Below are 22,999 nucleotides of genomic sequence, written 5' to 3' on the forward strand. Positions count from 1 at the left end.
TAACATCTTTTTCATATCTTGATTGTATTTGCATATATGAGTACCAATGTATATCAACCCCTTGTTCATTCAATTTTTGTTTGGTTTTGAGTTCACGCTTTTCATTCAATATATCCTTATATCTAACAATAGTTCCCATTTTACCGATATACTTCCATTGTTTATAACCAGATTGGAATTTTCAGATAATGTTGTTCTCTAGTTTGTCCCATACTAACAATAAAGCATTCCTAATAAAATATCTTCAAAAATAACCATGTATCTTACTTCCCCTGTACCATAGAAATGCATGCCAACTCAATTGCAAATCATGTCCCTCCAGTGTCAACAACCTTGTGTTTCTTAACTTAATCCATTCTTTCATCCAAGTTAGTACTGTGGCCTGATAATATATTTCCCAGTTAGGTAACCCTTCTCTGGTTCTTGCATCCTGTAACGTTTTAAGGTTACTTCTTGCTTTCTTCCCTTGCCATACATATTTCAATACTATTTTGTTAATATCTTCAAAGTATTTTTTTCTCCAGTTTTATCAGAATTGTTTGAAACAGATACAACACTTTTGGTAATATATTCATCTTAATCATTGCAATTCTTCCTATTAATGATAATTGCATATTACCCCATTTTTCCAAGTCTGTCTTAATTTGTTGTTTTAATTTATAGTAATTATCTTCCTTAATTGTTCCACATCTGGCCATTAACTGGATCCCTAGATATTTTACTTTCTTTGCAATCTGAATATCTAATCTCTCCATTAACTCTCTTTTCAAATCAAATCAACTTTTATTGTCAGAGTACAACATGTACTCAATGAGATTGGCTGAGTCTCCCTTCATTTTTTGTTTCTCTGTCATATTTTTTACCAGTACCTTAGTTTTCCCCTTATTTATTTTCAGTCCTGCCACTTTTCCATATTCCTCTATCTTATTTATCAGCTTAGGTCATGTTCCTAATGTTTTCCTGTCCTTTTTGTTTATCTTTTGTGTTTTATATTTCAGCATCCACTATTTCAGCATCCATTATTGGATTAAAGTCTCCTAGGATGCATATACTTTCATATTCTAGTTCCATTACTTTCTTATGTAAATTATCATAGAATTCTTCTTGATTCTCATCTGGTGCATATATTGCCACTAGTAATGTTTGTTTATAATTAATCATTATTTCCACCATTAGCACCCTCCCTTCATTATCTTGAGATATTTGTTTAGCTTTTATTGTATCTTTAATAAATAGTGCTACTCCTCTTTGTTGTGCCAGGGAGATGTATAATTTCCCATTTTGGGGATAGTCCAATATTTTATCATGTTGTTTTTAATGTGTACCTCTTGTAAACAAATTATACCCGATTTTAGTTTCGCTAATTTATTAAAAATGTTTTTTTATTGCAGAATTCAGTCCATTTATATTAATTGACATCAATTTTATTGCTTCTTATTTATAATAAGCATTTATTGCTCTTGTTGCTCTTATCTCCCTTGCTTCCTTCGGTTTAACTTCTTCTCTTATCACTCTTTCTTCTTGTTCTCTTTCCTCTCCTCTTTGTCTTCTCTCTCCTACAGTTTCCTCTCTTTGTTTGATTTCTTCTATTTCCCTCACTCTCTCTCCCTCTTCATCTCTAAAATACTGGTCATAAAATTGCTCCGCTTTCTCTATTGAATCTAGCCTGTGTCTCTGTTCATGCCATGTCACCATTATTCCCTCTGGTGTCAGCCATCTAAAATTAATCCCTCTTTTAATTAAACATTTTGTCAAGAATTGATATTCCCTCCTTAAATCTCTGATGCTTCTTGGTATTTGCTTCAAAATTGTTATCGCCTTCCCTTGTATTTCAATGTATCGTCTCTTGCTTTCTGTAATATTTATGTTCTTGTCGCTTTGTGAATCTAACTTGTTACCTCCCTTGGTAACTTGTTCCTCAGTGTGTCTGGTCTGTACTCCAAATATTTCATCTATATCTACCATTACTTTTTCTTTTGTCACTTCCAAGGTCCCTGCCAACAAGTCTGCCATTATTTCTGCTAAATTTTCCTCCTTTTCTTCCTCAATTTTGAAATCTTAAATTGGTGCGATCCATTTCCAACAAGAAATTTTTTTTCTCCTTATTTTGGTCTGCTAGTGTCAGCCCATTTCTCCTTCTCCTTTTTCTATTATGTCTGCTCTCTTCTATTTTTCCCATACATTCCTCATTTTTCACCATCATTTGCTGAATGTTCTCTACCTTTTCTTCTACATTCGCTACCTTCCCCTCTACATTCCCTACTTTCTCTTCCAATCTCCCTATTTGTTCTTGTACAGCTTGTAAAATCATTTTAATCTCGGCTTCCATTGTAACCCTCTTTTCTTGCTGTAACATAATGTCCAGAGATCTTTGTCTGGCAGGACCTGAAGTAGTTGAGGAAGAGGCAGAAGATGGGGCAGATGTTGTTGCTTTCTTCATTTTGAGATATTGTGTTTGTTGTCTCTTTATAACTTCTTTATAATCTGTCATGTAAGATCCAATCAAGTCAGCAAATCAAAAGCAATTTATAATCCACAGCAAAGTTTTCTCCCAAATTCTTCAGGTTCTTCTGTACCTTAATCCAATTCACATTTATTGTACTTTCCAAAAAGAAGTAGATATACCAAAAACAGCAAGAATAATAAAACTGTGTTATATCCAGAAAACAAAATATGGAATATAAAAATATTATGGAAAAATAAGTATGTAGGATCAAAATAAAAAGTTTAAAAATCCTTTTTTTTAAAAAAAAATTAAAATTTAAAAATTGAGTAAAAAAGAGAAAAAGGAAAAAAAACAAGAAGAAAGAAAAGCGAAAGATTATCCAATGGAAATATAAGATTATATCCAAGGATTAATATAATAATATTAGTCCAACCATTAGTTATGTCCCCACAGTAATTTCCACAGTGAAAGCTTGCGGTTGTCCTTCAATAAAAATAGACACAACAGTGCAGGAGAAAAGGATTTAATCTTCTATTTCTTTGTATCTCATTTGTTTCTTTTCCAAGAATAGATGTATGGAAAAATAATATCTTTCAATCAAAGTGAATATACTCTTAAATCTAAAGAAAAGTTGGAGTCAAAAGGATTTGTCTGTCATAGATTTACATATTGAAAGATTTAAACTAGACAAAAAAAACTATGGGTCTGATCTTGGAAAAAATTAATTTGAAATTGTATTGTGTGGTAATGATGAACATGCAATTGCCGAGGTTTATAAACTATTATTGAAATTGAATTTGGAGAATGAATATGTGAAACAAAACATGATTCAAGGAGCAAAGAATTTTGGCATAATATAATGCTTAAACAATGGGAACTCATGTGGACGAAGGATTTAAAATTTACACTGAACTATAATTTGAAAGATTTTTTTAAAATAAAGGATAACACTGTTAAAGATGTGTAAAGGTCTTAGCAGATCCCAAATGGCAGAAAAGGCTACATAAATATGTAAGGCAGTGGAAGTTACTCTATAGACTGAAATTCTAGAAAACAAAGCTGAAATTGTCATTGTAGATTGAGAATACAATGAGCAGTTTAACCTATTAAAGAAACAAGTGTGCAGTCTGCAAAATTTTAAATGGAACAGTGTCCCTCCATTAGACACAGGTTCATGAACTTGAAAAGTAATGTTGTAAGGACCTGTCTCAGCTATCTTCTGAGAAAAGTATGACTTTTGAAAAGGTAGCAGTTAAAAAAGAAACTTTTACTGAGAGAAAGTGATCGCAGAGAAGTCAGGCAGAATTTGAAAAGCCCGTACAAAGCCTCAAGCTATTTTTCCCTCTTCAAACCCTACCCAATCCCCCAGTCCCTCGGTAGCCAATAATACCTGCAAACGTGTTTTGAGAAACTCTGAGATGTTAACTTGATAATAGTTCACTCTCGGGGCACTGCGACCTTTCAAATGTGGCTTTGGCATTTGACCACTTTAATGGTTGGCTAGGTTTAGGCTTGTCTTTAGTTTTTAAAAGATTAGTGATAAGGAGAGTTATCTGAACAAATGAGGGGATGGCTTGCTGGTAAAAGTTCACAAATCCCAGGAAGCTCTGTAGTTGCTTCCTTGTGCAAGGCAGAGTCCACTCTAACACTGCCCAGACTTTCTCTGGGTCCATTTCAGTCCTCTCATGGGAGATCCAGTACCCCATGTAATCTATCTTGATGGAATTTGCACTTGGAAAGTTTGGCTTAAAGTTTAGCAGCACACAGTTTCTTGAGAACATCCCTAACCCGCTTCACATGCCCTGCCTTCATTTCAGTGTAGATTAAGATGTCACAAAGTAGACCAGTACTCCTTTATATAAGTGTTCATGCAGCACCTCATTTATCAGCTGCATGAAGACTACGGGTGCCCCCTGTAGCCCAAAGGGAAGCACCCTAAATTGAATGCAACCAAGTGGGCAATTAAAAGCGGTCTTCCATTCATCCCTTTCCTCTGATCCTGATGTGGTAGTATGCCTCTCATAAATCCAGTTTAGTAAAAAAAAAAAAAAACAACCTTCCCCTTTGCCAAGTGGGCCAGCATGTCCTTCATCAGACACACATTTTCCATACATACCGCTTTCAGAGCACGATAATCCATGCAGAGATGAAGAGATCCATCTTTTTTCTCTCTGAATAGAACTGGGGCCGCTACCTGGGGTCCCACTGCTTGGCTGAACTCCTGGCCCAGGTTTTTAACAATAAAAATAGAGCTGTGTGCATGTGTGCTGTCAGGATTCCGGCAGATACCCCAATTAAATCATGAGTCTCGAGCCAAACTTCCAAAACTTCAAAAGGATTTATTGGGAGTTAACATGTCTGGCACTGCCTGGGTGTAGTCAACTCTGAGACACATAATTCATTGTCACCCTTGACCCTGGTTTTCCCCCATCCCCTGGGTGTATCATAATTCATATTCTCCAATGTGACACATCCATAGCCATGAGTCATCAATCATGTTCTCCCATTAGATATTTGCACAGCAGAAACTTCAGTCACCTAGTTACTATTTTTGAAAAACTATTTATAGAATGCACTTTCAATTTCCAAGCTGCCACACTGCTCTTTCAAACCCCTTTCCCCCCCGCTTTCTGTTGGCAACTCTAAAAAGACCATATAAATATTTTATGAGTTGACATGTGCACTCGTCCACCACTCACACAAATCAAGCTGTGTGCATGCATCCACTTGCCCGCTGCTCACACAAATGGGAACTGCATGTGCACATGTGCTCAACCTCCACTCAAGCAAATGGTGCTGTGTGCATGCAGTCATCTGTAGCCCAGAGGTTGTAGGCTCCTGCCATAAGCATTCTTGTATAATAGTTGCATACTAGAGCCATCTTAACTCTTCACTTACATAGGTGTTGATTAATATAAGTCTTGTCTATAATTGGCCACAGGAACTAGAAGATTTGGCTAATCCCTAGGAAAATGAGATGTGCTAAAATGAATTAAAGATTTACACAAATAATTCAGGAAAGACTGAAACCTCATAATGAAAGCTGAGCTTAGAAATCTGCACACGTTCCTCTTTATTCTGTTCAGTATGCTGGGAATAGGCCAATTTCAATAAAGATTCAAATAATCCTCTATGAGGGCTTATTTTAACCATCATCATGATTATTCTATGAAAACAGAATTAAATAAATTCTATTAACTGATGAGACTAATTTTTAATTTCTATTTATATAAGTGACAAAACCCTGCCATGGGTAGGTCAAGGGCATTAGTAAAGTAAACCAAACAGGTAAGATTACAGCATCAGGCTTGTAGAAAGCCTAGAATAGTGCTTAATCCTGCTGGGAATGGATTTGCAATGGGACACCAATAAAATGGCATTTTGACACTCACCATCTTTGTTCTTTCAGGTCCTATGAACTGCATGCTCCTTAGCATGAGTTGCTAAGGAGAGAGATCCACATGGAATGGACCTCAGGTTTGCAGGGATGAAGTTGCAACATCAAAGCAGAATAATCCTGGCTGGAAAAGCTACTCTTTACTTGGAATGGTCAGACCACCAAAAGAACATGCTACTGTCATCAGTAAAGCTGGCAAATTCCATATTCCCATTACAATCATTCTCCATGCAAAAGCAGAACAATAATCACAAGGATAGGAACATGTTTAGAATAAACAAACATTAGTGGAAATCCAAGCCCCTCTGTACTCTTGAAAACTTTGCTAAAGTCAATCTTTTACTATTATGTGTCTTTTAAGAGAGCATGATATATAAGCATGTCTCCACTGATAAGAATTCTACTCATCATACTGAAGTTCAGTATGGGGTACTTGCAACAATTCCAGTCTCATAGACTTCTACTGTTAACAATAGAAAAAGCAACTAACAAATTATTCTAGTTCATGGTAGTTGGCATACATCTCTCACACAAGGGTTTCCCTAGCAGCTCTGGGTGGCATATTTCTGAAGCACCATTGACTTGTTTCTTTCAGAGGGCAAAACACATCCTCCAGATCCCAAGAGATCTCAGACATGTAGGGGGATGAATAGGATAAAAAGGTTCTGTGTTCTTTGCATATGCAATGACTCAGATAAGACAACAGCTAAATTATTTAGAATTGTGTGCATACCTGTGCCCATTTTAACTTTGAAACACAGTGACTTTGAGGTCTTTATTAAAGAAGTATTTGACTTGTAAGTGCTGTATACCCAGGAGCAATGGAGTTGTATCTCACATTGCCAAGCATTAAACAAATCTTGCGACTGAGGAACTGCATTTTCTTTATTGAATACAAATCTGTCTCAGCAGAGGGGAAGGACACTTTTTCTAGGAATGCAATAAAGAAATAGGCATTTTCCTACCTAATGGTAGGAAAACAGAATACTGTTTTTGTTTCCACAAATGATAATAACATAGCCTGACTTCCATAACATAGTGAAGTAGCAACTTGCTTTGAGCTTTTTCATTGTGGTGTTTAACGCAAAAGGTCTGAACGTGTGTACATGTCAGATACCCGTGCCCAGTAAAAAAACCTTGGAGGATCACATGAAAATTTGGGATAGATTTTTCTTTCTAGGAGCAAAGACTTGAATCTGAATTTGGGGATCAACTAAATCCTTTAGAATTTTCCTATTATGCTCTTCTGTAAATATTAATTAAAAAGCCATTATATAAATCCTACATGATATTTGTGTGTGTGAAATCAAAATAATACTAACGCATTTAAATGCAGTAAATATGGAAAAATATAATGGTTCAACATCTATTGCTTTTCAAAAATAGAACACATGAACTACTTGCTCTGAAGAAAGCAGTAAAAGAATGAGAATAGGGGGGAAATGGACAGATGGCTAGATCTATGAAATAAATCTGTTGGTATTTAATCTACAGAGACTCTCCTGCCACCTCAGGAAGCTCCTGGGCCCGATGCAGATTTTCTCACTAGCTTGCAAGTTCAGTTTAAAAACAGTTGATGAGGGCTGTTGACAGGTGGGTGGATACGCTACTTCTGATTCAGCCAGCACTAACACTGTAACTATCCACTGCTCCTGCCTCTAGGACAGCAATGAAAAGTTGCTTGCTTTGGAAAAGGAAACAACACAGAAAGATTTGCCTTTCTCAAGAGTCACGTATGTAGCAGAGGTGGTCCAGGCTGGTTCTGAAAAAATGAAACAGCATCCATTCAGGCAAAAGGGGTAGCTTCCCACTAATTCTCCTGAATTCACGGATGTGTTCCTTGATGGGTCACCCTCCCTGCTTTAGGTTGCTGAGTTCATCTTCTGCATATGGGTCATCCTCTGCCTCCTGAAATCTGGCCTCTAGCAGTCGTAGGAAGTCATCTGCGTCATGCATTTGGGGGGCGGGCTTCTCTTGTGGAGGGTTGCTAGCCATCCTCTTGCTTTTATCTCCAGCCCCTCAGAAATGGCATTCACCATGGCTCTAGGGGAGGGGTAGAGGTGTCCATAACATTCTAGGTAGATCTTAGCTGAGTCAAGGAATAGAGCTAGCTGGTCTGGGTCCCCATCAAGTTTCCCCCTGATCAGGGGCAGTTCATAGAGCTCTGCTCTGCCCTCTTCCTTTCGCACTCTGTAAATCTGTGCTTGAGGTGGCTGACCTTCCTCCCTAGCTCTAGTTCATGCAGAAGGAGGAAGGAGATACCTGCTGCGTGTGGGAGGCACTGGTTGCCACTGTGAGCTCTTTCTTCTTCTGCTGGGTAGAGGAGGAGGGTGTAATCTCGCCTACTTCTCCTCACATCAGAAGGCTCTGTGGGAGGTCCCCTCTGTTTTGGGCAGCATGATGGTCAAATTCCTTCCTTAGCTGCTCTATGGATCTCCCCAGGGATCCCGACAGGAGCTTTGGGGCTCTGTCTTGTTCCCAGTCCCACATCCATTCCACTCTTATCAGCTCACTCAGGGCCCTTCCTTCTTTTTTAAGCTGGGGGAGCTCACCTTCCAAAGCTGTGGGAGGTTTTGTTTCCTTTATTTGCTCAGGCCTCTCAGCTTCACTTGTGATTACATCCTCAGCTTCTTTTTTGTAGCTGGGCTGCTTCTAGCAGGCTTTCTTCCGAGAGGCCCCCCTCTGCCATTTTAATCTATCTCCATGCATTCCAGGTGTCGGGAAGCAATTGAAGAGGCCGGGGGTCAGGTATCCCAGAATGTTGAATTTTTAGAGTATCGGTTGGCTGTCAGGGCTCTAACAAATCCACCTTCATTCAAATCAAAAGTCTCAAGCCGCATCTCAGAAAAAGTAAATTGGTTTATTAGAAATTGCCATGTTGGCACGTGGCTGGGTGCAGCCAATACTAAATCACATCATACATTTCTCCCTTGACCCTGGTCTTTCCCCCAGCCCTTGGATGTGACTTCTCCAATGGGACACATACGTCTTCATCATGCTCTCCATAAACCTTCTTATGCTCCGACAACTTTGGCCCTACTGAGGTGATTATCTAGGCATTTCAAGAATGCCTTGTTTTCCCCCACTCCCTTTTTCTGGCAGCTAAAAAGACCAAAAGAGTATCTTTTTAATTGACATCAGGATCAGCTCAGCTTTATACAAAATTAAACACCTAGGCTATGGACTACAAATGAATCAAAAGAAGCATCTTGAGGTCATTTTAAAGAATAGCAATTCTTCAGTCCACAGTTTTAGTGGGATTCAAAAAATTTTACTACCATTTCTGTAGGTATGGCTTGGTGGGCATGGCAGGAGAAGGATACTGTAAAATCTCCAGTCAGAGGTAGCATTTGCCGGTTCTCTGAACTACTCAAAATTTCCGCTATTAGTTCTCCAGAACTGCTCAGAACCTGCTGAATACCACCTCTGGAGTAAATGCTAAATTCACAAATTAAAGGAAATCTTTTCTCTGAAATAATATCCTCTTCATTTACTAAACTCACCACCATAGAACTGTGAGCCTATTGGTCTTTTTTAAGTACAACTATTTACAGAAAAAATAGTACAATTTTTAATGGAAATCTGGAATCTGAGTGCATTGGATAATTAGAAACATAAATAAACAAACAATAAACAAACAAATGAATAAATAAATAAATAAGCCTTATTGCTACTCTCATCTAGTAGAGTAGTTACACATTTTGGATCTCAAATGAGGCTTCCATCTCTTCCATCTCTTCAACAGACTGGTGGTCATGCTCAACTGCGTTTGGACACATTTGTTATTATTTAGACCAATTTGGCAAGGGCAGTATGATGCATACATTTTAAAAACCTCATTCAAAGCACATGAGACAGTGCCACCTGTAGCTTCTTCTAGTGTTACTCAGATGTTCTGGAAGCAGTTAGAAGTCTCTCTCTTATAAAAAGAATTTTACAAATCTTTATTTCTGAAAAAACATTTTAAAGAAACATTTTATTGATTTACACAAGCAAGGTTACAAACTTTTTTTTTCTGTATCTGGAAAATTTAGTTAGGATTAGAAATACATAATACACAATTTCCCAGACTTTCCCAGACTTTCAGACTCATGGAAAGTCCTGGCAGAACACTTAAAGTAGGCTTTTCCAAGGGCCAAAAAAAATATGTATTCCCAATATTTCCTCCACTGGATAAATACAAACTGTTCAAGGAATGAGGCAATAGAAGACTTTATAGGACGCAAGCTTTGGCTGTTAGCTTCTATTGATTATAGTTTGCTGAATGGTATAATTGAAATTTCAACTATTTTAAATGAGATAAATTCAATCCTTTCTTCTTCAGCTCATGAGCTTACCCCAATTAGAAAACATAAGCAGTGTTGTAAAAATAGTGCATACCATGTCACTTAAAATCAAAGACAATTTGTATTACTCTTACTACTTACATAGAATGCAAAGGATTGTCTTTAAACTCTTTAAAATGTTAGGAAATGACTTGGGATTTGTACTTGATTTGAAGTGTGCATGATGTAACTATTAAACTGACTTTGGAAATTTATCAATAATTAGTTATAGGCTATATTATAGCCATCAAATATACTAAGCAAACATTTTTCTAAATTTGTTGGAAAAGATCATTAAATTAATACATATTCCCATCTGTTAGCAATGGCCATTTACTTATTCATTTGGTTGAAAGTTTTTTTTTTTTTAAGGGAAGACATGTTACTATATTGGGCAATTAATGCTAGCACAGCTTTATTGTTCAGTTCTGTCAAATCATGAAGAATGCCGTAATGGCCTAGAGGTGAAGATGCTCACTTGGAAGGTTGAGAGCAGGGGTGGGATGCTACCAGTTCTGCCCAGTTCTATAGAACCAGTAGCTCTGAAGAGCAGCAGACACTGAACCTGTTCTGTGTTTGCTGCTGTTTGGCCCACCCGCCCGCCGGGCTCTTACCTGTCCTTTATTTCCTGCTTTTACAACCTCAGCTGCTTTGCGCGGCACAGCTGAGGTTGAAAAATCAGGAAAAAAGTGGCTTTTCAAACACTGTGCACCCGCAAAACATAGTCATCGAACCAGTAGTAACACCGGTTGAATCCCACCCCTGGTTGAGAGTTCAATAGGGCAGGGGTCCTCAACCACCGGGCCGCGGACCGGTACCGGGCCGTGGAACACTCTCTACCGGGCCGCAAAGAATTTTTTTTTAAAAAAATGGCGGCTTTCTTCACCTTCGGTGAATGCTGCTGGGATCGGGGATCAAGGACACAAATGAAAGAAGGGGAGGGAGGAAGCAACCGAAGCCTGTCCTTCTCTCTGGGTCAGCTCTCTCAGTCGCTCTCTCGCTCCTCCACCAGCACAGGAAGAAACTGCTTCAAAGAAGCCGGGGGGGGTGGCTTTTCCTGTCGCCGCAGCTTCCCCGAAGCGCCCGTTTTTCCCCCACCCCCACCCGTCCGCCGCCGCGCTGGGTTCAACCCAGTGCTCCGTTCTGCCTGCCTTCGTTAATGGTTGAATCGGAACAGCTTCGGCTGAGTAAAAGAGGCGAATAGTTATTATTCTCAGCCGAAGCTGCTCCCAAACAACCAGAAACTAAGGCAGGCAGGCAGGCAGGCAGAACGGGACACTGTGGATTGAAGCGGGCGCTGCGGGCGGGTGGGAGTGGGGTGAAACGGGCGCTTCAGAATAGCTGCGGCGACAGGAAAAGCCCCCGCTTCTTTGAAGCAGTTTCTTCCTTGGATGGTGGAGCAGCGAGAGAGCAAGCCTCCTTCTCTCCCCCGGTCCTTGCAAAAATTTTCTGCTTGAAACCGGTCCCTGGTACAAAAAAGGTTGGGGACCACTGCAATAGGGCACAAAGAGAAAATGCCTGCTGCAAACTCTGTGTAGGCATCAGGAAAGGCTACCCAGTAAACGCTCAACTCCATTCAGTCCCCCTGATTCCACCCCAAATAAAGGATTATGGGGTTGTTAAAAGAAAAAATAAAATAGGACAATAGAAGAAATTAATTTTTGTTTCTAGTGACCAGGATTATTACTGAAAAACACTGGAAAACTGCATTGTTCTTTTAGTACAATTATATTTGAAGGTGTAGAAAATAGTATTGGTTGAAAAATTAAGACAGCACCAAATACAATTGGATAGTTCTTTAATGAAAGATAATTTTAATCTCATTTGATCTCTATCTTTTAATTCATATTAGCAATTTTTAATATAGGTAGTCCTTACAACTATTTGTTTAGTAACCATATAAAGTTACAACAGCACTGAAAAAAGTTACTTATAATTGTTTTTCACACTTAAAACCATTGCCCCATGGTCATATGATAAAAATTTACAGGCTTGGCGACTGGCATGTATTTATGGCAGTTGCCATGTCCCAGGGTCATGTGATTACCTTTTGCAACCTGACAATCAACGGGGAAGCTAGATTGACTTAACAACTGTGTTACTAATTTAACAACTGCTTGTGATTACATGTGATTCATTTAACAACTGTGATAAGAAAGATCGTAGCATGGGACAAAACTCACTTAACAACTGTCTTGCTTAACGATAGGTTTTGGGCTCAATTATTTCTGCTACATGAAACTTCTGGGGTAGTGAATCTGGAAAATGAATTTTTAAAAATTGAATTTTTGCTTTTGTATAATTTGTTTTATTTTGTTGTTCTTTTATATTTTCTATTGAACATTTTATAATTAATATTGAAAAATATTTTCAAATATTTTTATTTTTAAATAAAATTTAACAGTAAAATAATAAAATAAAACAAAATGTTTCATTCCCCCTTTCCCACACATGGCTTCTAAAAGTTGTCCTGTTCTGCCTACCTAGATGTAGTTTCCATTTTAATTTTATCTTCATTCTTCTTTCTCCTCTTCCCTTACAATCACAAAGTACAGAGATGATTGACAGTTTATGAATGTAAGGGAAGAGTAGGATGCTTATCCTTTTGACTGTAATGGTATCTCATGAAAAGAAGAAAAGTATATTCAGATGGGGGATAGAGACTAACAGTGAGCAGGAAGTTGTTCAGAGGAGAGAACAAAAAGGGAAAATAATCATCAAAGAGATGTAAAAATGAAAGCACAACCTCTCACCACACTATGAATTAAAAACAGCTGTGTAAAAGCAAGAGAAAATGAGAATGAATTTCTAATACTGCACTTTCAGGATGGACAATTAGCTATAGTTACCTCATTCTTACAGTAGCCCCAGATGTAACTACCCTCCCTGATCCCCGGGTCATTATTGGGACCTTCTGCTCAGCTCACTTTTACTTTACAAGCCTCATTCTCCAACACAAATTCTTGTTTTCCTAATGTGATATGAATCTGTTATTTTTTCCTTTTGGAAGATATATGATCAGGTCTTGTGAGTCAAGTTTGGAAGCTTTTCTTTGTCTCACTGTCCTCAGTTGGATTTTCCTGATGGAGGGTTGGAAGTGCAGTATGTTGGCCCACTTTCTTACCCAGGGCAACCTGGGCTTGAGGCAGCCCAGTCTGCTGATCTATAGAGACAGTTGGAATTACTTTGTGTTCTGATATTCTATCAGTGAGATTCTGTTTATTTGATTCCATCTGAAAGGTCCTCTCAAAGCAGCATGGTTTTATTAAGTCAATTCCAGATGCTCTGGGAACCCAACAAGGGGGCAGCATGCTGGATGTCAACTGACCTGAAAAACTAATTGGTTTTTTAGCCTGATCCACACAAGGCAGTAGGGAATGGGTGGGTTCCAGAAAATCCATGTCTGTAAAGCTGCCCACCTCTTCATAGACAGGCTCTGACTCTGCTGGCTCCTGCTGTTCTTGATGCATTTTCATTGGCTGTAAGGGGTCAAGACAGAAAGTGTGAGATTTGTTCTTTGGGCTCGAGGTAAAAAAGGGGAAAAAAGATTCTGTGTTCATGATAGGCTGCTTTGACTTTGGGGCTTCAGTTGAGGATCTTATTGTACAGGCTGAGCCAAACAAGCTACTCAGAAATCTATGCATTGGCTTGAGGTAGACAGCACGAACACTTGGGATCGGGGTGGGATTCTACCAGTTCACACCTGTTCGCTAGAACCGGCTGTTAACATTCTAAGCAGTTCGGAGAACTGGTTGTTAGAAGAAATTACTGACCTAATCCTGTATGGAAGGCAGGAAGGAAACATTCTGGTGTTGCTTACAGAAACTGCCTCTCCGTTAACCTTTATTACATTCTTGGCAGGACTAGACTTCCTGTCTCAGAAACCTCTCTGGAGGTTTTTTTCCCCTCCTTTGCTGGTACTTTGCTTGTGTGGAGTGACCATTCAGTTACAATGGCACCGAAAAAAGTGACTTATGATCATTTTTCACACTTACAGCATCCCCACAGTCATGAGAGGCCAGGCGAGGAGATGCATGCCTCAATGTGAGTGATATTGAGTTGGCCACGCCCAGCCAATAACATGACCACCAAGCCACGCCCACCAACTAAGCCACACCCACAGAACCAGTTGTTAAAAAATTTGAATCCCACCCCTGCTTGGGATCAACCCAAACTAATAAAAATGTTTGTTTGGCCTTGTGTTTTGGATATCAACTAATAATTACTTTTTGCTATGTTTTGTGTTTTAGATTCTAACAAAAGGCCTCAGTGCTTTTTGAAATATTTTTTTTACTTGAAGGCAAATCAGAACATTCAAATCAGTCTTGGTTCCTGGTGACTGCCTGGGGATATCCCTGCAATTTTCTTGGCAAGTTTTCAGGAGTGGTTTGTTTGTGTAATTATTCTCCATGTAAATGTTTTCATTTTAAGTCATATTTAAAAAATACAATTGTGTAGCCATTTTTTTAGATGCTCTAGGAATTGCACCCAAAATGTCTACAGTTGTTTGTAGCTCAGGAATATCCAGTTGTGCACTTCTGATTTAAGAGCTGCCTTCATAGCCCCAATGTAAGAATTCATATGGAATTTATAATATACCAAACTATGGCTTTAACAAATCAACAAATACTTACAAAGAACATGGACAATATCCTTCGGGTGTGTAAGCGATGCTGAATGAAAAAGAAGAAAAAGTAGACAGATGAAGCTGTAATAATTTATCCACAGAAAAGCAGGAAAATAAAAGGACATAATCTGAAGAATTTCTGCACATACTTCTTACAAGAAAGAAAGGTAATCTATCCTTTGTGAAGAAGGTTATGCAACAGATGTGCTGAAGATTAAAATCTATGTCACATATTGGTCAGAAAGGGCCTGCTTTAAAAGAATAAATTAAATGCTTATTATCAACTGTAGGTTTTTGCTTCATGAGCAGTGGATGGTGGGGGTGCTGATGGATAAGGAGTACTTATTAAGGTGGAACATAAAAACAGTGTTCCTGCCAGTGACTATTAGGACAACACAACAGTTTGCATACTGACTTAATACATGAATTTCGTATTATGTCATACAATAAAATGATGTTCCTCGAGCCCACATAAACTCAAAATGACTGCATGATATAAATAAAATATATGCCTTGTGTGCTACTTTGTAGTTAGCTCTTGTTTCAAAAGTTTGGCTTCCAAGTGGAACCTTACCAAGGTTTGATTAACAGAAAGCATGACCGGATTACTGCTGTCTCCATGTAGGGAAATCAGGGGCATGGTGCCAAACGCAGGCTTGGTCAAGTCAGAAGAAGACCGTCGACGTAGATGAACTGGGCAGATTCTGTCATGCTACATGAAAGACAGGAAAAAAATATTTTTTGTTACCGGTAGTAGCATCAACAGCATGACTTGCTTATTCATTTCTTCTTCTCATGCACTTATTTATAGTGTTAGAGTACAGAGATTGCCCACTTGAGTTCTGGATTTTATAAATAGTCCTTAAATAATTTTAAGCATCAACCAGATCATCCATCAATTCGGGGTATAATGTATGATGGACACAAAAAATGAGTATCAAACCAATTTTTCCCATAAGAAACAATGTAAATAAATGTAATACATTCCCAAACCAAAAATGCACATTGTAAGGCAATAAGTAAAAGGAGATACGGTTGTATATAATTACTTTACATGAGAAATAACCCTAAAATTTAATGAATACTGTACTTAGATTGAATAAAATAAAAACTTCACTTTACCTGTACTGAGAAGAGGCCATGTCCTAATGAGATTGTCCTGTTCCAGTCCACATGCACAGACTCATAGGGAAGTTTAAAAACTTTATTAAGACAGGTCACACTCACACCAACTGCAAAATTGCCCTGAGTTCAAGTTTGCACGACATAGATGCAGGGCTGTAAAGTCTACATGTAAAGGCACAAATCTGCAAGTCCACACACACACACACACAGGCACAATCCAGAGTCTATATATGATATATCCATGTCAAGGTACAAGTCGAAAATCCGAAAAGCAAATCTGAAGTCCAAACATGCAGCCACATGAAGCACAAGTCTGAAGTCATGAAAACTGGAGTCAGAGTTAGAACACATGCAAGGCAGAGAAAACAGGCAATTGTTTCGACATCACGTTGCTCCATGTGTTGGGCTAAACAGGCATGCACCAGTGTAACACACTAGGAGGGACAAGGCTGCTGCCTCATGAATAGCCTTGCTGACTCCCTCTGTTCAGCCCCTATGTGTTCTAGGATCTGGGGGAGGAGGTGGTTCCTTTTCATTCCTGCTGACTGGCTACAGGTGTGATCCTTTCCACCCTGTGCTTCTGACTGGGTATCTGAGCCTCTAGTACAGCTGCATCTCCCCTCTCCAGCCAGACATTCATTTGGTCATTCCCCTGTAGTTTTAGTCCTCCCATGGACTTGATTTTCTGGTCATTATCTAGTGGGGCTAATAAGTATAGTTTTTTTGTTACAAAATAGATACCTTGAGATCTATAATTGTATGTCCCAGGAAGTTAAAACGCTTGCTATTAATTTCCTTGGTTTGAATTTTTATATATTCATTAATTCTTTGGTGCAAAGTTTGTCCTGTTTCTCCAATGCAGAATCCTGTGGGGCATTGCTGGCAGAATATAGCATATATCACATTGGAGGTACAGCAGGTGGAGTCATCTCATGTGAAAGATTCCTGGCCCCTCCCTGCTCAGAGTGAATAGAGACCTTGCCATCTTCCTGATATTCCCCCAGCTCTCCTCTGAAGTCAGCTCTCCCTCTTCATCTGGGGAAATAATTATAGGGATAGTGGGAGGAGAGCAGTGAAGAGGAGAGTTTGCATGTACTGCTGCTTGGAAGGAGAGTTCCCCTCCAATACCCTCCCCTACTATCAGGCACTTGCACTTCAGGTATTCTTTCTCTTTTCTGCCTTTTTTCAACTTCATCACAGGTTCTGAGTCTGACACACTTTTTGTCACTTTCACTAAAAACTTATCCAATGAGGACTGCTTCTGTCTTCTTTTCAGAATTCCTCGAAAGTGAAATTGTTTGGTCATTGGATAAATTCACATTTTTACTTGTTAGCATTTTTTCCAGATGGTACTTCTCCACAGTTTTGAACTTCCGCCCATTTTGCACACATTTCTAAATCAAGGAACTAGGGACATCCTCCCTTATCTTCTCTTCCCCTGAAGAAATCTCTTTAGCCACCTCTTGTTGCTTCTCCTGTAGTTCCTGCAGCTTCTCAGTGCTTCATGGATGAATTCATCAACAACCTTTTTATTAGCACTTGCTGCCTTGCCTCACAACGCTATGGATGCCAGTCTTTTTTTTTTTTTTTAAATCAAACAACCGTGGCTAGCTTTAAAAACGTCAACACTCGCCACTTGTTCCCAATTTGTTTTTCAAACGATCGACATGCAACTGTTTTGTTTTTTCACATATCATGTATTTTGACACACTGTCACCCGTCAGCTGCTTCTCATTTATCCAAATTAATATCAGTTTTTTAACTTCCTGGAATGTTTGGGAATGCTCCTTTGTCACTGCTTTAACTCCTTTCCTACCATCAGCCTTTTTAATTGCCTCTTTATTCTTAATACTGGTGGAGATTGTTATTCTAGGCATACTGTATTCCCTAGCAAGATCGCTAATGTGAATATCACTCTCATATTTGCTTATTATTTGCAAAGTAATTTTTTTTGGTCAGTGCTATCTGTGTCATTTTCTTAGGATCCATGATTAGAAAAAAAGCATAAAAATCACAAAATGATTACAGAAGTTAAGATAAGATTGCTAGGGGATCTGCATAGGACCAAGAGCTGTTGTGTGACTAACATGTGACCCTTTGTTTCAGCTGGAAAGGGCAGTGAGTCATGAGACAACCAACACCAACAAGTTCTAGCTTGCACATTGAGTACCAAGCGATGAGTACCCAGACAAAAATTTCATCTCAAAATGCATTAAGTACCTAATTCAATGACTTTCAAAGCAGTTGAGTACTGAGATATCACTGTATATAATTTCTTTTTTTCTATGCATTTTTTTCTCTTCTTCCCTCTGAGGAACACAATCTTTTTTTTTTAAAACAAGTTTTATTAATTTTTAAAACACACAAATTATCAGTTCATTACATGTTTAAACCTTTTTTCATTGTAAATTTAACAAGTCAGATAAATTATGATTCTGTTTTAAACCATTTCCATTTAACATACCAAAACCTCTTATTCAATTTCTCTTTACTTCTCTTTTACTCTTATTCAATATCATTATTATTATTTCATCTATTTCTTTCTGACTTTGTTACCATTATTCTCATTCTATATTTCTACAAGTTTTTACTAATTCTCCCCCAAAAAAACATATACACACAACACACAAAACATAAAAAAATCTTTTTGGAAAGTAACTTGGACCCAGGTGTCTCTCTCTTCATGGACTTCAATTATATTCATGCTCATCTTACATATCATTACTTATTTTATTTACCATTCTAAGCCTTCTATATTAACTTCTCCACATATTTCACCCTTCTTAATTCTATCTTAATTAATCATCTTAGTTTGAATCATTATATTTGTATCTTTTGTCCATTTTTATCATCCCTTTGTCTCATTCCTTATAAAAAGAAGAAAATAAGTTTCTCCTGAAATCATTAATCAGAGTATGATGCCTTTCTATCTCCCCCTAAGCTAGTCAAATTAATCTTTAAAATAATATCCAATACCCAATCCGATTTTGCTTGGTACATTCTATCTAACTAATACATCCAAAATAATTAAGTACATAATTAGACAATAAATCCAAATATTAAAAAAAATACTATAATAAAAATTTTATAATAACATCAATACCATAATCTTATTAAACTCTTTAATTAAAACAGTATTCTAAACCTCCCTATTATTAAATTTTAAAGCCAATCATTTTTAAACATTTTAACATTTTAATCTCTTATCAACTCTTAAACCATTACAATACTACCATCTCATCTTATGTACCTTGCAAAATCTTTTTTTTTTTTAAAAAAAATTATACTTTATCCATTATCCATAAAAATTTATTTTTTCCATTTAATTTCAAAACATTGTAGCTTTTCTCCACCTTTTCCTTCCTTTCTTCTCCCAACAAACCTTTCTACCCCCCTTCTTCTAACCTCTGCCTTACCGGCTTCCCTTCTCTGTCGTATTCCTTTTCCCTTTTGTTTATTATCATCATATTGGTTTTGCACCTTATTTTTCCCTTTCTTAAATGTTTTTTTAGATCTTAAGTCCTTTAGTTTTCTTCTTTTCTCTCTTCCTTCTTTCTTGATCAAATTCTGAGATTCATTAAAAATGGCTCCTTCCTTTCTTTCTTGTTCCTCTGCTGTCTTCATCTGTTGTAATGTTTGTTGATAGTTAGTAAGTGCCATTTCTAAAAAAGGAAAGCTTCTTCCACACCATCTTTGCCATTTTTTTTTGCTTGTTCATATTCTTTTCTTAGTTCCTCAACAGAAAGAGCCATTATAAATCTTTTCTTTTCTTTTCCCCTTCTTTCTTCTTACAACAACCAGAATATTCAAAAGAAAATAAAAAAAAAATAAAACAGTCCCAAAGTTATCAGTCAGTCCAAACCAAGGCAGAGTTCTCACTTTCTCCTTCTGGGGTAATATCAATCAAAGAGAAAGAAAGTCCAAATCTGTTTAAAATCTTATTGCAATATCTTCTAATCTTCAAATCCTTAAGGCATCTGCTCCAACAAAGTCTTAGCATACAAATATTTTCTTTTTAATCCTCTCTCTTCCCACTCATCGCTTAAAACCAATTTTCACCTAAAAAAATAGGTTTCTTAATATCCAGTTATTTATTCCGTAGGAAAAGAGGGAAAGCTATCCTTTCAGCACCATCAAACAGCCGCTTTTTTCCTCTTCTGGCAGGTATTATTCAGAAAGTCATACTTTTCAGGAATTTTATTAAATATGTCTTAGAGTCCTAGGAGCCAAGAAAAACTTTCTCCTCTCAAGCACTTTCTCCACTTCCTCCTGCGCATTCTTACCCGGCTGCCCGCTTCTTTGTGGCGGCCATTACGGACCGCCGCTGCACCTTCCTGGGAAAAGGGGGTTCTGCCGGCCGGGAGGGGTCTGCAACACCCCACACCCTTCTCTGGATCCCCCCTACCTTCAGCTGCCCTGCAGGGCAGCCTAGCTCCGCACCCGTCTGGGTCGGAGCCCCAAGCGGCTAGCGCGGCAGGGATCGCGCAGCTTCGCAAATCCCTGCCGCCGCGAAGCCGACAAACCGGAAGTCTCCACAATTTTTTTTCTATACTAGTCATAAGAGGAGCTGAGGAGTAACATTTACTTTTAAATATTAATTCAGCATTAATTGCAAGAGTTTAAAACCCTCCATAAACCCAAGCTTCATAAAAATAACTTATTTAAATTAAACTTTTAAAATAAAAAGTTCGTTTTTAAATGTTATAATTTTTAATTATAAAATTTTAATTAAAATTTATAAAATAAATCAGGGAATGCTGAACTTTTGAAGTAAAATACTGGCTTAAGGAATAGGGCTGTTTGAGAGAACATTGGAACTTTGGATTCCTAGACCACTGTCTACAATACCTGCATTGGAGGGTGTGGGGCTTCTGGCAGCAGATCGGCTACACCTCACAAGAACGGAGAAAAATGCATTTGGAAACCAACTGGTATAGTAGAGTATAATAGAGCAGAGCAGAGCAAAGCAGAACAGAAGAGGACAGAATTTGGAAGGGACCTTGGAGACCTTCTAGTCCAGCCCCCTGCTCAAGCAGGAAAACCTATGCTATTTCAAATAAGTGACTGTCTAGTCTCTTATTAAAAACTTCCAGTGATGGAGTTCTCACAATTTCTGAAAGCAAGCTGTTCGACTGGTTAATTGGTTAATCCAACTGGCTGGCCTTATCTGAAGGGCTTTAAACTAAAACAGGGAGGGAGCAGGAAGACCAATTTTTAGATAAATCTCAAGGCAACCAACCAAGTAGCAAGAAAGAAGGTGAACTCCGGTGGGTGAGATGGGGAGGGCTGCTGCTGGTTTGAAAAGCAGCTCTGCTGCCAGATTGTAAAGTAGCACTTTAAAAGTCTTTAAAAACACGTTTAAAACGGCCTTTCAGGATGTTTTTCAGCTCCTGATCCATGTCTCCTAGCTTTTTCAAAATTAGCTGAAGTTGACTAACACTAATTCAAATGCAACCGCAGTATAATGCTTGAAGAAGAATTCACCCACCGCTTTGATTCTTGCCATATATAAAGTACATCCACCAAATTGGTTGCTGAACAATTTTGGTAGATATTCATGTGTGCGTATATACACATGCACAAGTGTGGAAAAAAACAAATCAGTTTGTGAATTCCCCTTCAGGCTTAAAAGCCCTGTAATCTCAAATAATTCAAAAAAGTAGTCTGGTCTCCTAGTAAATAGATTCCTTGGGTTGAGCAAGTACAGCAAGGACAAAGGCAAAATGGACTGCTAAATTGGCCATGTCCACCCAGTCACATGACCACCTAGCTATGCCCACCCAGATGGTCCGGCCCCCCCAACACTCTGTGGCATTGTGAATTGGCCCTCTGATTTAAAAGTTTGAGGATCCCTGGCTTAGATGATCATCTGCTGTCCCAGCTTCTTAGCAGCCATCTTAGACTGCCTCTTCTCCTTGTCGTGGCATAGACAGAAAAAGCCCCAGGGTTCAGCAGGAGAGTTACGAACCTGCGACCTCTCAGAGCGCTCCTCCTTAGCTTCGCCACCCCTACAAGGCAGCTTTGGCTCCTTTCGGAGCCCACAAACCAGTGCTGGGATTCACATTTTTTTACTACCATTTCTGTAGGTATGGCTTGGTGGGCATGGCAGGAGAAGGATACTGTAAAATCTCCAGTCAAAGGTGGTATTTGCTGGTTCTCCGAACTACTCAAAATTTCCACTACCAGTTCTCCAGAACTGGTCAGAACCTGCTGAATACCACCTCTGCTACAAACAGGGAGAAGCCAGCACAGGAATTGCAGAGCTGCGTTCCCTGTGACTGGTAACATCAGGAAGCTCCACTCCTTTCTGAACCATATTTTTCAAAGATCCTGGAGCACTGGGGAACTACTACTACTACTACTACTACTACTAGAAGACTGGAAAAAAGCTGGTGTAGTTACCATCTTCAAAAGGGGGGGAAATGGATAAAAGAATGCAGACCAATCAACCTGCCATCAATACCTGGAAGATCCTGGAAAAAATAAACAAGTAACAGATCTGTGAACAACTAGAAGCAAGCAAAGCTATTACTAGATGCCAGCATATGTTAGTAACAAACATATGCCAGATAAACCTTGTTGCATTCTTTGACAAAATAACTAAATGAGCAGACCATTTGTGGATGCAGTAAACATGGACTTCAATAAGGCTTTTGACAAATTAGACCATAGCCTGTTTCTTGGTAAAATAGAAAATTATGGGATAGACAGCATCATCATCAGATGTATTTGTAACTAGTTGACCAATGAAAAAAGATTTGTGAACATCTAGAAACAAATAAAATCATAACTAGTAGCCAGCATGGCTTTGTTAAAAAGCAAATCATGCCAAACCAATCTTATTTTATTTTTTGACAAAGTGACTAAATTAGCTAAATGCTGTGGGCATAGTATATTTACACTTCAGCAAGGCATTCGACAAAATAGATCACAATATACTTCTAGGTGATAAACTAGAAAAAGGGTGAGATAAATGGAATCACCACCAAATAGGTTTGTAACTGGCTGACAAACTGTACTCAATGAGTAGTCCTTAAATGTACTATATCTACATGGAGGGAAGTAAGCAGTGGGGTACC

The 22,999-nt window shown here is 38.4% G+C and overlaps 2 protein-coding genes and 1 long non-coding RNA gene across 3 annotated transcripts in view; 1 reads left to right on the forward strand and 2 right to left on the reverse strand.

Annotated features, from left to right (window-relative positions):
• The window catches only part of RELL2 (RELT like 2), a 46,976-nt gene extending 39,855 nt beyond the window's left edge, over positions 1-7,121 (forward strand). Inside the window, exon 7 of the mRNA XM_026683198.2 lies at positions 5,856-7,121. The gene's annotated coding sequence lies outside the window, so the exon portion shown is untranslated. The remainder of the gene's footprint in view (positions 1-5,855) is intronic.
• Positions 7,122-9,763: 2,642 nt separating this feature from the next.
• LOC148131361 (uncharacterized) lies at positions 9,764-10,947 on the reverse strand. The gene is made up of 2 exons (XR_015748743.1): positions 10,679-10,947; positions 9,764-10,645 (listed from the first exon to the last, which is right to left on the reverse strand). It is a non-coding gene; the product is annotated as an uncharacterized LOC148131361 (long non-coding RNA).
• Positions 10,948-12,680: 1,733 nt separating this feature from the next.
• The window catches only part of ARAP3 (ArfGAP with RhoGAP domain, ankyrin repeat and PH domain 3), a 178,058-nt gene continuing 167,739 nt past the window's right edge, over positions 12,681-22,999 (reverse strand). Inside the window, exons 32-34 of the mRNA XM_026683190.2 lie at positions 15,370-15,507; positions 14,803-14,841; positions 12,681-13,647 (exon numbers count right to left, since the gene is read on the reverse strand). Of these exons, the coding sequence (XP_026538975.2) occupies positions 13,201-13,647; positions 14,803-14,841; positions 15,370-15,507 (624 nt within the window). The 3' untranslated portion in view covers positions 12,681-13,200. The remainder of the gene's footprint in view (positions 13,648-14,802; positions 14,842-15,369; positions 15,508-22,999) is intronic.

Source organism: Notechis scutatus, chromosome 3 (assembly GCF_049901735.1).
Source record: "Notechis scutatus isolate UNSWTSFEM ecotype Mainland chromosome 3, rNotScu1.2, whole genome shotgun sequence".
NCBI lineage: Eukaryota > Metazoa > Chordata > Lepidosauria > Squamata > Elapidae > Notechis > Notechis scutatus.